This window comes from Dasypus novemcinctus, chromosome 8, assembly GCF_030445035.2.
Source record: "Dasypus novemcinctus isolate mDasNov1 chromosome 8, mDasNov1.1.hap2, whole genome shotgun sequence".
Lineage (NCBI taxonomy): Eukaryota > Metazoa > Chordata > Mammalia > Cingulata > Dasypodidae > Dasypus > Dasypus novemcinctus.
In genome coordinates this window covers 100617748-100633251 of record NC_080680.1, presented here as the reverse complement: position 1 = coordinate 100633251, position 15504 = coordinate 100617748, and the positions used below count along the sequence as shown (strand labels likewise).

Sequence of the window (15504 nt, the reverse complement as noted above, 5' to 3'; positions counted from 1 at the left end):
AAAACTTCCCAAATCTACTGAAAGGGACAGATGTACATATCCAAGAAGCACAGCGCACTCCACTGGTCATAAACCCCAACAGGCCCACCCCAAGACATATATTTGTCAAATTATCCAATGCTCAAGACAAAGAAAAAATTCTAAAAGCAGCAAGAGAAAAGAAAACCATCACATACAAGGGAAACTCCATAAGATTAAGTGCTGATTTCTCATCTGAAATGATGGAGGCAAGAAGGCAGTGGTATGATATAGTCAAGGTACTAAAGGAAAAAAAATTCCAACCAAGAATACTCTATCCAGCTAAACTAGCATTCAAAAATGATGGAGAGTTCAAAATATTCGCAGATAAACAGAAACTGAAAGAGTATATCAACAAGAAACCTCCCCTTCAAGAAATTCTTAAGGGAGTTCTGCAGGAAGAAAGGAAAAAGCAGGACAGTCAGAGATGGAGGAGAGTGTAAAAGCAACAAGAAAGACAAAAATAGAAGGGGAAAATAAAATAATACAAACAAAATATAACAAACACAAATCCAACCAAAATATGGCTACCATAAATAACTCTCTAAACGTAATAACACTGAATGTCAATGGACTAAACTCACCTATCAAAAGATTCAGACTGGGACACTGGATAAGGAAATACGACCCATCTATATGATGCCTACAAGAGACACATCTTAGACCCAGAGACTCATGGAGGTTGAAAGTGAATGGCTGGAAAACAATCATACAAGCAAACAACAACCAAAAAAAGGCAGGAGTAGTTATATTAATATCAGACAAAATAGACTTTAAATGCGAAACAATTGTGAGAGACAAAGAAGGATACTATATTTTAGTGAAAGGGACAATCTGTCAAGAAGATCGAACACTCATAAATATTTATGCTCCTAACAAGGGCGCCTCTAAATATGTGAGGCAAAAGCTGGAAAAACTAAGTGAAAGAATAGATGCATCTACAATTATAGTGGGGGATTTTAATACACCACTATAACTCTGGACAGAACATCTCAAAAGAGAATCAATAAAGAAACAAAACATTTGAACAGTATATTAGAAGAGCTGGATCTAATAGACATATATAGATCATTACACCCAAACACAGCAGGATATACATTTTTCTCAAGGGCACATGGAACATTCTCCAAGATTGACCATATGCTAGGCCACAAAGAAAGGCTTAATGAATTCAGAAAGATCGAAATCATACAAAACAATATCTCTGACCACAGTGGAATGAAGCTGGAAATTTGCAAGGGACAGAGACCCAGACTCCACACGACAATTTGGAAATTAAACAGCACACTCTTAGAAAAACAGTGGGTCAAAGAGGAAATCTCAAAAGAAATCAATGACTACCTTGAAACAAATGATAATGATAACACAACATACCAAAATTTATGGGATGCAGCAAAAGCGGTACTGAGAGGGAAATTTATAGCCATAAATTCATATATCAAAAAAGAAGAAAGAGCAAAAATTGGAGAACTAACTGCACTTTTGACGGAATTAGAAAAACAACAACAAAGTAACCCAACAGGAAGAAGAAGGAAGGAAATAACAAAGATAAGAGCAGAACTAAATGAAATAGAAAATAAGAAAGCACTTGAAAAAATAAACAAGACCAAGAGCTGGTTTTTTGAGAAGATCAACAAAATTGACAAACCTTTAGCGAGACTAACAAAGAAAAAAAGAGAAAAGATGCAAATACACAAAATAAGAAATGAGAAAGGTGATATCACCACTGACCCCACAGAAATAAAGACTATCATAAGAGGATACTTGAAAAACTATATTCCAACAAAAATGACAATTTAGAGGAAATGGACAAATTCCTAGAAACTCATAAGCAGCCCATACTGACGAAAGAAGAAATTGATGATCTTAACAAACCAATCACAAGCAAAGAGATAGAATCAGTCATTAAAAATCTCCCAACTAAGAAGAGCCCAGGGCCAGACGGCTTCACTGGTGATTTCTACAAAACATTCCAGAAAGAACTAACACCAATCCTGTTGAAACTATTCCAAAAAATCGAAACAGAAGGAACACTGCCTAATTCCTTCTATGATGCCAACATTACCCTTGTACCAAAGCCAAACAAAGACACCACAAGAAAGGAAAATTACAGACCAATTTCTCTAATGAACCTAGACGCAAAAATACTTAACAAAATACTTGCTAATCGTATTCAACAACACATTAAACAAATTATACACCATGACCAAGTGGGATTTATTCCAGGTATGCAAGGATGGTTCAACATAAGAAAATCAATCAATGTAATACACCATATAAACAGATTGAGAGAAAAAAACCACATGATTATATCTATAGATGCAGAAAAGGCATTTGACAAAATACAGCACCCCTTTCTGATAAAAACACTCCAAAAGATCGGAATACAAGGAAACTTTTGAACATGATAAAGAGTATATATGAAAAACCGAAAGCCAACATTGTTTACAATGGCGAAATCCTGAAATCCTTCCCTCTAAACTCAGGAACAAGACAAGGATGCCCATTGTCTCCGCTCCTATTTAACATTGTCTTGGAAGTACTTGCTCGAGCACTGAGACAAGAACCAGATATAAAAGGCATTCAAATTGGAAGGGAAGAAGTCAAAATTTCATTATTTCCAGATGACATGATCCTATATATAGAAAACCCTGAGAGATCTACAACAAAGCTCCTAGAACTCATAAATGAGTTTAGCAAAGTCGCAGGTTATAAGATTAATGTGCAAAAATCAGTAGCATTTCTGTACACCAATAATGAGCAAGATCAGGAGGAAATCAAGAAACAAATACCATTCACAATAGTAAATAAAAAAATCAAATACTTAGGAATAAATTTAACTAAAGAGGTAAAAAACTTATACATCGAGAACTATACAAGATTGTTCAAGGAAATCAAAGAAGACCTAAATAAATGGAAGAATATTCCCTGTTCATGGATAGGAAGACTGAATATTATTAAGATGTCTATCCTACCAAAACTGATCTACACATTCAATGCAATCCCAACAAAAATCAACACAGCCTTCTTTAAGGAACTAGAAAAACTAACTATGAAATTTATTTGGAATAGAAAGAGGCCCCGAATAGCAAAAGACATATTGAAAAAGAAAAACGAAATAGGAGGAATCACACTTCCTGACTTCAAAACATACTACAAAGCTACAGTAGTGAAAACAGCATGGTACTGGCATAAGGAGAGACACACAGACCAATGGAATCGAATTGAAAGTTCAGATATAGAACCTCATGTATATAGCCATATAATATTCGATAAAGCCACCAAACCCTCTCAACTGGGAGAGAATGGCCTATTCAACAAATGGTGCCTGGAGAACTGGATAGCCATATGTAGAAGAATGAAAGAGAATTACCATCTCACACCTTATACAAAGATCAACTCAAGATGGATCAAAGACCTAAATATAGGAGCCAAGACCATAAAGACCTTAGAAAGCAGTGTAGGGAAACATCTACAGGACCTTGTAATAGGAAATGGCTTCATGAATATCACACCAAAAGCACGAGCAGCAAAAGAACAAATAGATAAACGGGACTACCTCAAAATTAAAGCCTTCTGCACCTCAAAGGAGTTTGTCAAGAAAGTAAAAAGGGAACCCACACAATGGGAGGAAATATTTGGCAACCATATATCTGATAAGAGACTTATAACTTGCATATATAAAGAACTCATATATCTTGAAAACAAAAAGATAAACAACCCATTTAAAAAATGGGAAAAAGACTTAAACAGACACTTCTCCAAAGAAGAAATACAAATGGCTAAAAAGCACATGAAAAAATGCTCCAAATCTCTAGCTATCAGGGAAATGCAAATCAAAACTACAATGAGATACCATCTTACTCCCATAAGATTGGCAGCCATGAAAAAAACAGTAGAATACAAATGCTGGAGAGGATGTGAAGAAAGGGGAACACTCATCCATTGCTGGTGGGAATGCAGAAGGATCCAACCATTCTGGAGGACAGTTTGGCGGTTTCTCAAAAAATTATCCATAGATTTGCCATATGACCCAGCAATATATACCCATCAGATCTGAAAACAAGGACACAAACCGATATATGTACACCAATGTTCATAGCAGCATTGTTCACTATCGCCAAAAGTTGGAATCAATCCAAATGTCCATCAACAGATGAGTGGATCAATAAAATGTGGTATATACACACAATGGAATACTACTCAGCTGTAAGAACCAATACACTACAATCGCACGTGATAACATGGATGAACCTTGAGAATCTTATGTTGAGTGAAGCAACCCAGGCATTGAAGGACAAATACTATATGACCTCAATGATATGAAATAAGTTAACTGCCTCAGAGAGCTAGAGTTTGGAAAAGTGGCTTACAGGAAATCGGGGGGTGGAGGAAGGATGTGAGTTAATGTCTGCAGGGGTGGAATCTGTGATGAGCTGGCGGTAAGTATGAGCACAAAGAAGGGACAAAATGGGGGCAAGGGGTTACCTTCGGGTGGGGTTTTCTGGGTTTGAGGGGGGCTGGGGATGGGAAGAGGGGTAATATTGTCCAAGAAATAGGTGGGAGGGAGGGGCAACATACGAATATGGGAGAGTGTCAGAAGTTCGTTGAGAACTAAATGTTGAGTAAAACGTATCAAAGTATAAGTAGGAGGGTTACCTGGTTAGGACGCTCAGGGGGTATGGTCTGATGCGTGACGGACTCCGGAGGGAATAGCTGAAGGCTCATTTTGCCAAGGTGGGTTCTACCATTGGGTGGGGTGGACCCATATCCTGGGGAAGACTAATGCCGTCGAATAGAGAGAACTGTATCTCTCGTGAGAAAGGACGGCTCCCAGGGTATTAGATTGGCAGGCATTGTGGGCCCTAAGGGGAGGGGAAAATGGATGTGGAATGGATGGAACAAAGGTAAATAAGGGGGCAAAAGAGGAGTTATGTGAGAGTACACGAGGATGAATATAAAACAGCTAATATTACACCAAAAACATATAGGGGACGACAGACTAATAATGAAAACCATAAGACAAAACATAGGATAACTAAAAAATTTAGAAAACTGTACAGCCTAAAATATGGACCACATAGTAAGCACAAATGTCACCTTGTTTGAAAACTATAGTGTTGGAATCTGTACATCAGTTTCAGGAAATATGATATGAATAAGTTAAAAGATTATTGCTGTGCAAGGGAAAAGGTTTTATGGTGGATCTGGGGAAATACTGTATATTGTATATATGAATTTCGGTGATCTAAGACTCTTCTGAAGCTGACATTATGTTGGGATTCACTTTACAGGAAGTTTTGGATCACAGAGTGGTTCAACAATGGCAGCGGAGGAATACTGATATGGGATGTTATTGACAGGATATATATGGTTGACAGGGAGTTATACAGGGCATATGCCCAGGGTATATGGTAATGTCTATATATACTCATAGTGGAAACAAAAACAACAGCTGGGGGGGTACTGGGCTCCTGGCCGGGGGGTCACTGTTGTGGGCCCTGGGAGAGCAGCGGCAATCCTCCAGGTGCAACGGCAAGAACCAGGAAGGAAGGAGGGCCCAACAGTGGGCTCGTGATACTAATGGTTACACTTTTGAGCCTATACACCTGCAATAAGAACAAGGCCTAGAGTAGCATTGTGCCTGGGGGTTTCCTCCTAACAGCCTGCATGTTACTCAAATGTGGCCACTCTCACAGCCAAACTCAGCGTGTAGATGCGATGCATTCCCCCCAGCGTGGGACATGACACCCGGGCATGAGCCTCCCTGGCACCGAGGGATCACTACCACATACCAGCTGAAGAAGCAACTAGAAAATGACCTTGAATTAAAGATTCAATGCGGAACAGCAGAATATACCTGTCTACATATAATAACATGACTTCGGGAAGCTGTTTGACCTAATGTAAGGGGGAAATGGAAAGGAGAAATGAGATTATAAGGCTGTGAGTCTCTAAAAAAGAGTCTGGAGGTTGTCAGAGGGAATACCCCTATGTACAACTGAACAGAGTCTAAGAGACAGATAAGGTAGATACAACCCCAGGTATTGGTTCTTTTGAGGGATAAAGAGACCCACGGGTTCTATGGTCATGGCAGAAGGGGTTCACTGCCATGACAGATAGCCATTCTTTGGAGCTGGTGTTTCTGCGTGATGGAATTGGACTCAGAGGGGATCTCTTTTCACAAGACTTGCATGCTACTTTATTGGAATTGTAGTCGGTGCTGGGTTTAAGATATATGTAGGGGATTTGAATCTCTGGACTGATAATATGACACCCAGGCCCAGAGCCTCAACAGACTTCAGCTCCTACACTTTGATTTATTGGACTTACTCCACTCAGCTAACATGGAGTTGAAGAAGGTCAACCACCACAACATGGAGCCTAGAGTGTCTACAACGGGAAGCGGGAGGAGTGCATCCAGTACCCATATGGAATCTAAGCCCTCACTTGACATAGATGTGCAATGGACACAACCAATCCAATGTCCACAGAGAAAATGTGGAATGGGTGTGGGAACGGTAGCCATGGTGGCTGCTGGGTGTGGGGAACGGGAGGAAGAGATGAGATGTGGAGGCGTTTTCGGGACGTGGAGTTGTCCTGGATAGTGCTTCACGGACAATTACGGGACATTATAGATCCCCCCAGGGCCCACTGGATGGAACGTGAGAGAGTCTGGGCTATGATGTGGACCATTGACTATGGGGTACAGTGATGCTCAGAGATGAACTTACCAGGTGCAATGGATGTGTCATGATGATGGGAGAGAGTGTTGCTGTGGGGGGAGTGGGGGGCGGGGGCGGTGGGGTTGAATGGGACCTCATATTTTTCATAATGTAATTTAAAAAAAATAAAATAAATAATTAAAAAAATAAAAAAAATAGATAGATAGATAGATAGATAGATGATAGATGAGAGAGAGAGGGATGAATATAAAAGTATATATGTTTTTCTCCACAAATTTCTCCTTAGAAAGGCATGCATAGATGACTAGGATTGCTAAGTTAGAGGCATATTTCTTAATCTCTGTTCTTTAGTTTATTCATCAGAAGAATTATGAGAAAAAGAGCACCTACCCCATAGGGTTATTAAGAAGAATATTTAATTAATACATGTAAAATCCTTAGAACAGTATCTAGTATATTGAAATAGTTGAAAGCAGACTCTGGAGCTAGACTATCTGGACTCAAACTAGCTATGCACACAAGTTACTTACTCTCTCTGTTTCTTCATGCATAAAATGGGGTTGCTAATTGTATTTCTCTTATAGCCCTGTTTCCCGCACTGGGCTTCAGCCAAACCTTTCTCTCTGCCTCCATAATTTACTCTTGCCAGTCTACCTTTTAGGTGTTCCTCAGATTTTTTCTTGGGCTTAGAATTCCATCTGTCCCTTTCTGAAATAGCTGACTCTTGAAATCCTCTTCAGCTTTCTAGGCCCAAATCAAATGTCACTTCCTCTTACTACTCCATCCTCTGTCTTTGACCTGGCAAACTCCTATTCACTCTTCAGAACCTGCTTAGGAATCACTTCTTTGGTAAAGCCTTACCAACCACCCCTCCACCCCCATCAGAGAATTCATCACCTTAATCTTTGAGTTTCTCAGGCCTAGTCTTGAGTTGAGTTTTGGAAAACTAGGAAGCCTTCACTTGTCATGCAGTAGGATATGATGAATGAATGGATGAATAGATGGAAGAATCGGGGTCTAGATGATTGAACGGATAGATGTTATAAATAGATGGATGGCTAAGTAAATTATTAAGTAAGTGAATATTCTAGAAATTGGAGCCCTAAGGCAGAGGAAATAAACATTTCAATTGTCAGATCAGGTTCTCTAAGGAGCCTGTGAAAGAGAAGGTGAAAGAAGTCCAGCTCCCTCTGGACTGAGAACTGGCAGAAGCAAACATTAGATCAAGAGGGGTTAATGGGCTTCATGCAGCATTATTAAGACTTAATTTCTTGTTTATTAAAAGAATGTTCTATTTAGAGTTGCTTTCCCATTTGAGCATTCCTGCAAATTGCTTCTTCACCCCACATAGGCCTTTCCTCAGTATTTCGGTCCTCCAGAGGACTTTTTCTCATTCCCTGTAGCATCTTCCAGCAGAGAGAAATAAAGTGGGACTCAGACACACATGAGTTGGTGATGGAGTGAAAGCTGATCGTTTTACCTCTTGAATGAATAGGCAATGTTGCTCCTATAAGGGGGCTGGTGGTGCCTGGATTTTAGGCCTCTGTGATATCCCTTCTCCTTTCCTTTTGAGCCTCTGTGATGCTCACTCTTCTTCTTAGCCAAGGGGAGAGCTCCCAAAATGCGGGGTGGGGGATCGTGAACACACCCCCTAACACATGCCTTCATGAATGTGAAGACATTCATATAATATACACATACATTCATATACATATGCAACTCACATATGCACATATGTGTATATATTCTATGCCTGAGTGCAATGCATGTATATATATGTGTTTACATGTAAGTTAACTTTCATCCAAGCATAGGTAGACATTTGTGCACCTGTCTATACACTAAGACATATATATCCATACACACATATAAGCTTAATAGTACATATTGCACCAATACAGAGACTCCAAGCCTTTTCTTGGCCCAAAATATGTACAAAAGAGATTAAGGAAAATGTCTGTCCTTTTTTTGTGTGTCATTCCAGACCCAGAATTTTTCTTTGCACCACCTTCCATGAGAAAACCACTCATACCAAGGGTTTTGTGAGCATAATAGAGTTTGCCAAAAATCTGGGGATCCCAAGGACATGACTTAGTTGTAAGTTCTTCCAAGAGATCCATGTCTTCTTTCTCCCTCCTTTTCTTTCCCCTTTCCCTCCATTAGGAACCAAACACATTCATTTCCATGTCCCATATGTGGTACTTTAAGGATCATCTTTTGTTATTTGAATCTGCCCTTGGGATCCTAGCTGACACTTCAGACAACTTATCAAAGGATCTAAACAAATAGAGTGTTCTTCTTAGAAAAAAATTACGGCCAATAAAATTTTCTGAACCTCCTGGATATAGCTGGGAAAACCGATATCCAGACAGGAAAGCGAATTTGCTAAGGTCCTCTACCCATCTAGTAAGTGTCAGGAATGAGTCTCAAACCTGAGTTCCCAAGTTCTTTTGCCTCACTAAATAATAACAACACTTTGGTACTTGCCAGACATATACTAACAACTTTTAAGGCACCATTTTATTTAATCCTCACAATCACCATGAAGGAAAAAGTACTATTACAACCATTTGTAAAAGAGGAAACTGAGATTTAAAGGGTTGAGTAACTTGCCAAGGCAGCAGAATGCTGGTGAGTGGCAGGATTTGAACCCAGGCACCCACACTCCATCGCCTGATCTTCATTCACTACAACTGATGACCTCCCTTTCTCTCATTTTGCATGAGCCGGCTCTTAGGAAATATTTTGCCGTAAAAGAATGAATAAAATGATGATGCAAGAAGGACCTCCCACCGTGTCTAGCACATAAGTGTTTAGTCATCAATAAACCACTTCTCCTTCCTTTTCTTCACCTCTCCATGTTGAGAGCTGAGTGGACATTTAGGCTCTGCTCTCTAAAACCAGACCTCAGTTCAAAGAATTACGTATTTTAAAATGTTGTGCTGTGAAAACAGGGGAAGAACAAGGTTCTGCGAATAACTCACCACCTTGCCTGGTGGAAATTAAAAATATATTTCACCACAAAAGAAAGGTCTTTGTTAGATGGGATTTCCAGGGACTCAGACAGAACCTCACATTTAAAGGGAGAATTAAATTGGTTTCAATGATTTTTTTTTCCCAAATGAAATGGAAAGTAGGAGAAGTTCAAAGGTTAATGCCACACTTAATGTAGAAGTGAATTCCTTTTCACTTTACAATAGAGTAGAATTTATGACATAACATTCAAAACCCTACTTAACTCAATGTTTGACCAGCAACAGACAATAAGCACGAGTTGGTTGGTTGGTTGTTGGAGTAGGTGTGTGTGTGGTGAATGAGTTGTTTAAGTAGATAACTAATTTTGGGTCAAGAAAGAAGCAAATAAACAAAACAAAAATGCAGGTTTTGTGGACAGAAAAATCCTAGGTTCGAAACTCAACTCTGTCTTGCCATAACAACTGAATGGCCTGGGAGAGAGTGTAAATTACAACATAAACTTTGATCCATGCTGTGTAGAAATGCTCCAAAATGTACTCATCAAATGCAATGAATGTACCACACTCATGAAAGAAGTTGTCGATGTGGGGGGACGGGGTATGGGGGGAGTGGGGTATATGGGAACCTCTTATATTTTTTAAGGTAACATTTTGTGTAATCCATATATCTTTAAAAAAAAAAGATAATAAAAAATCAAAAAAATTTTTTTTAAAACCCAACTTTGTCACTTACTAGCTAAACAACCTAGGACAAGTTATTTTTCCTCTTGAGTCTCATTTTCTCATCTATAAAATGGAGATAATATGCTTTGACTTGCAGTTTTTGATGACAGAGGCAAGGTACAATGCCTTCTATGTGGCAAATACTCAATATGTAGTGACTAATATTAATGTGAGAATGAACAAATTTGCCCAACCAATTTCACTATCCACATTCGCCATAAATTGCCATATATTATCAAATTACTAATCTGGTATTCCTTGATGTCTAGAAGATTCTGCCACCTTCTTTCTACTTAGACAGATCCTGTTGGGCTAAGCTGTCACTTCCTCCAAGAATACTATCTGGACCACCCCAATCGATGACATCGGCCACCTTCTCTGAAGAACATTCTCTCTTATTATTAGACTCAGTCCATTCTGCCTCCATGATTGTTTCAAATGCTTTTTGACTGGCATGGGGTATACCTACATACCACTCAGCACCTCTCTAAGTAGGTAGCATGGCATTCCACACCAAAGGGGCTTTCTCAAAGTTGAGGGGACCCAGTCAATGCGGCAGAAAATGGATTTCAGCCCTTACTATTGAATAACACATGCAGGCAAGACCCACAAGCATCTAAATGCACTAGACCCTAACATTTCCCTTTGTTTTTGCACTTGGTGGGAGTGGTGGTTAGTAAGGATGATCAGAGTAGAACAATTACTCTATTTCCCTATTAACCTAGTACAGGCCCATATGATATGCAAATGATTTCCCATTTGTAAAATGATAAACTCAAGTTATCAGTCCCTAAGGTAGACTTAAGTAAATGGAGTCCATTCCCTATTAGACTGTCCTGATGAAGTGATTCAACTGATTAGATATGATCACAGTAACCATGACAGTTTGGCTTATCTGGCAATGTATGCTTTTAGGTGATGCCCAGTGGCAGAGACAAGAGCATTAGATGGTTTTGATCTCAGGAACTGTGCCCCAACCCCTTCCATCCCAGACCCAAATTAACAGTAGGGAAATGGCCCAGTGGCTGATGACCTACCTCCCAAGGTGGCAGAGATGAGGAGATGGGTGCCGTACTTTTTGATGATGGTATCAATGAACTGCTGAGTGGTGGGTCTCCTGCCAAGTAGACGGATGCTCCTTTGAAATTCCGGCATGAGGGGCACTGGGTGACGGACCAGATCTCTCCTCTCGATGGCTGTATTCCTCACCTTCCAACGGGCAAACTCCCTGGGCAACAGAGATGAGCGAGAGTCCTCAACTTACCACTTCTGCGGTCAAGCCAAAGCCCACCCAACCACCACATCCAGGCCTCTCTCCCGAGTAGGGAGGATGCCTACAACCACTTGCAAGAGTTGTCAGGGTTACTTCAGTCTGGAGCTCTCAATCCTTTACAGTCAACAAATACTTACTGAGATCAGTGAACCTCAATAAACTTCAAGGGTGCTAAGTCAGTGAATAGGTAGACACAAGTCTCTGCCCTCATTGGGGATACAAAAATCAGAGGCAATTTTTACTAAGTTATGGGTAGAGAAATGAAGGAGAAAAATTAATAATAATAAAATGATGATATGATGATGAAGATTTTCATGGCATTTTATGGTCCAAAAAATATCGTGTTGACATTCTCATCTGATTATCATCCTAGTCCTGTGACAGGAGATTTTTATCTTTTTCTTTACCTATCACAGGTAAGCTTGTTCATATCCCTCATAAGACTCAGAATAATACCACAGAGATGGAATAGCCTTGGTTTTAATTGTCTTTTTTCTATATACAGCTCAGTGCCTGTTAGCTGGTAGGATTCACAAGAATGCTACCTAGATGAATAAACAAATGGATGGATGGAAGGAAGGAAGACAAGAAGGGAAGCAAGGAAAGGAGGGAGTAGAGAGGGAAAATGGATAGAACTTAAGGCATGAAGCAACCTTCATCTATAAAATCTAACTAATTTTATCTCTTTCCTATTGCTGGTGTAGGGATTGCATGAAACATATGGTGCAGAAATACCTTTGGGAACAGAAAGGCACTAATCCAATGGGAAGGATTCTTTTATAGCTTTATTTCCACAAAAGTTTCCAGAAACGTAGATCATCAAAGATTCAGAAACAGTGAACAAGGAGCATGCAAACTGAGTACAAGTAGAAATTTAAAGTGTCTTGGCTCAGGTGGATTTTGCTTAAATAACAATCACTGTTCCTATCAAGGATGGAGCTCTCTCTGGAACAGCCAGCTCTCTGATCTGCCTGAGTTACATGCTTTTAGTCCCTTAAGAAAAACAGACCAGCCAAGAGGGTTGTAAGGTCAACTTAGACAAATGATGGGAACCAGAGTTTAATGAAAAGGTCTCTCTCTCCTGCCACAAGATGGGAGGGACGAATGAAGAAAGGGACACAGGGCAAGAAGAAAGAGAAAAATGTGGAAATTAGACTGAAATATGCCCTAGTAATTCAGTGATGGAGTCTGACCCTAATGCAGAAGAAACTGAATCTGAAAAAAGCTTTAAAATTGGATTACATTTACAAGCCTCGGAGCTTATTGGTCTGTGTCTGTGTAAGGAATTTCTGTTCATAGTGAGGATTTTAAGTAAAGTCAATTCAGTGCCTTGCACATAGTAGGTATGAATTAAGTGAATCAACTGTATTCAGTGAACCCTTGCAGGTCACTTACTAAGTGCAAGGTAAGATGTCAATAGAAGAGGGGATGGACATATCAGAGTCCCTGTCCTTAAGAAGCTTATAGTCTGGCAAGGAAGACAAACATTTTCAATTCATTGTAAGATGAAGACTACAGACACAAAAGAGGAATATGTATGTCTCAGGCCTCTAGAGAAAGCATCATAGAGAAGGTTGCAGTTTGAAGGTGGCATGGGGCCTAGATTAGTGAAAGTGTGGTTAAAAACAAAACAAAACAACAATAAAAATGATCTACATGGTGGAAAGGGCAGGAACATGAAAATATCTTATGGGAAGAGCTGAACATGGGGGTGTACAAAGAAGGTGGTATAGTAGGAGACAAGATAGAGCAAGTGGGTTGGCCAAATCTGGACACAGGGAGGGGGATGTGCTGCCAGTGAGTTCTACAGGTGCAGCAGGCAGCTAGTAACGCGTCCTAATGAGCCCTGCCTCCTGCTGTGCACACTCTTGTGTGAGTCCTTCCCTTGAGTGTGGGCTGGACCTAGGGACATATTCCCAAGGAACAGGATCCACACAAAAGTGACAGGGTGTCCCTTTCACAATTACGTTTAAAATACCATGACTTCCATCTTGCTCTCACTCAAAACATTTCTCTGAAAGAGCCAGACACTAAACATTTTAGGCTTTGTGGCCATAAGGTAGCTGCCACCACTTAAAGTGTGATGCACCCATGGCCAATATGTAAACCAGTAAAAATAAAACTTTATTGACAAAAGCAGGCCATGGGCCAGATGTAGCCTACAGGCCATAGTTTGTTAACTCCATTTCTAAAACATCAACTCTGACTGCATTCATAGAAATCATCAAATCCAACTCACTCAATTCACAAATAGGAAAACGGAATGCCCAAGAAATGAAGGTAGTTGCCTAAGAACACACAGCAAATGACTGGAAGGGCTTAAATCAGAATCTTGGGCTCATGATTCCAAGTACAACACCCTTTCCATGGCAGCACGTCACTTAAAGAAAAAAAGGAAAACAACCTAAAAGAAAGAAGGTCTTGCTTGTCATGTTATCTAACTGCTCTGCTGGCCCAGGAAAAATTTCATGTACATTTTCAGTGAATTGAGCACAACATAAAATACATCTTTTCCTTCAGAGCCCAGAGAGCAAGCGCATTCCCCTTGGAGAAGCCAGAACTCACAAAGGCATAGGATGTATAGAATGTGCTTATGCCCAATTAAGCATCCCAGCAGGGTGGGCGAACTAATTAGACTGAGATTAAAAAAAGAAGCCTGGATAGAAGGCATGGGGTGGCTGCAGCAAGGCCCATCCTACTGGGGGAGCTGAGGCAGGAGGGTGGGTGATGATGGAGGAGAGGATGAATGAAGACTGAAGCTAGGGTCACAGGATTTAAGATGAGGCTGGAGAGAAAAGTGTTAAGTCCATGACTTTTCATTTTAGAGTTAAGCTTTGCCCTTATCGGAATCCTTGCTCATCCTCTTTATTACCGTGATGTCTTCCTACACACACACACACACGCCCCACAGTCATACATTGACTATGAAGTTGCAGTGGAGAAGAAAGGAAAGGGGATTGAGCCAAGCAGAAGGGGTTTAGGGCCTTGGAACTGTCCTTCCTCTCCTGGGCTTCAGTGCCTCCACCTGTGAAATAAGCTGACTATATGAGATGATCTTCAGCCTCGTATCTTTCAGCTTAGGCTTTGGTGGTAGAAATCTTGGGTTAAAACTTCACATGCTACCTGCTAGCTGTGAGATCTTGGGTAAGTCTGCTTATACTCTGTAAAATAGAAATGATACCTACCTTAGAGGAAGGGGGCAAGGGTTATAGTAAATCATTTAACAGTGCCTAGAGCATACCAAGTCCTCAATAGAATGGTAGGTGGTAAAGTTATTATCAACCTTTTCATTGTTAGGGTTATCCAAGTGGCTCCATATGGGAGACTGGTGACATCAGAAGGATGCTTGGGTGGGAGGGAAGAGAAAGGGAGGAATTTAGGACACAATAATGCTCTTTTTCAGTAGAATTAACTTTTGGATGGGATTTAATTCTTGTGAAGTAGAGTATAAGCAGTGAGACTGACTTTAAGAAATGGGTCAGCAGTTTATCATAAATTCCCTCCAAGTCTACTCCCTCATATGTGATGTGAAGACCAAACCATATACATCCCCAAATAATACTATGAGGGTTACAGGAAATAGTACTTGGGAAAGTTTTTCGTAAACTGCAACAATTTATGGACAATTGTTAGCTTCTGTTGCTACTGACATTACTCTTTTATTTTTTTTATAGGGCACAGTTATAGTCATGCTGCTTCTATTGCATGAAACTTTGTGTGTGTGTGTGTGTGGTTTCTTCATCTAAATTGGGAGGGGGGGCGCAATTTCTGTTTCTCGGAGTTGTGAGAAAAGCACGTTCAGCAGTGTGGGGACCAAGGTAAGTAATGG

At 40.1% G+C, this 15504-nt stretch overlaps 1 protein-coding gene across 1 annotated transcript in view; it reads right to left on the bottom strand.

The window, feature by feature from the left end:
- BRINP1 (BMP/retinoic acid inducible neural specific 1) overlaps nucleotides 1–15504 on the bottom strand; it is a 211044-nt gene that overhangs the window by 63057 nt on the left and 132483 nt on the right. The window contains exon 3 of the mRNA XM_004453367.4: nucleotides 11440–11630. Coding sequence (XP_004453424.2) covers nucleotides 11440–11630 — 191 coding nt within the window. The remainder of the gene's footprint in view (nucleotides 1–11439; nucleotides 11631–15504) is intronic.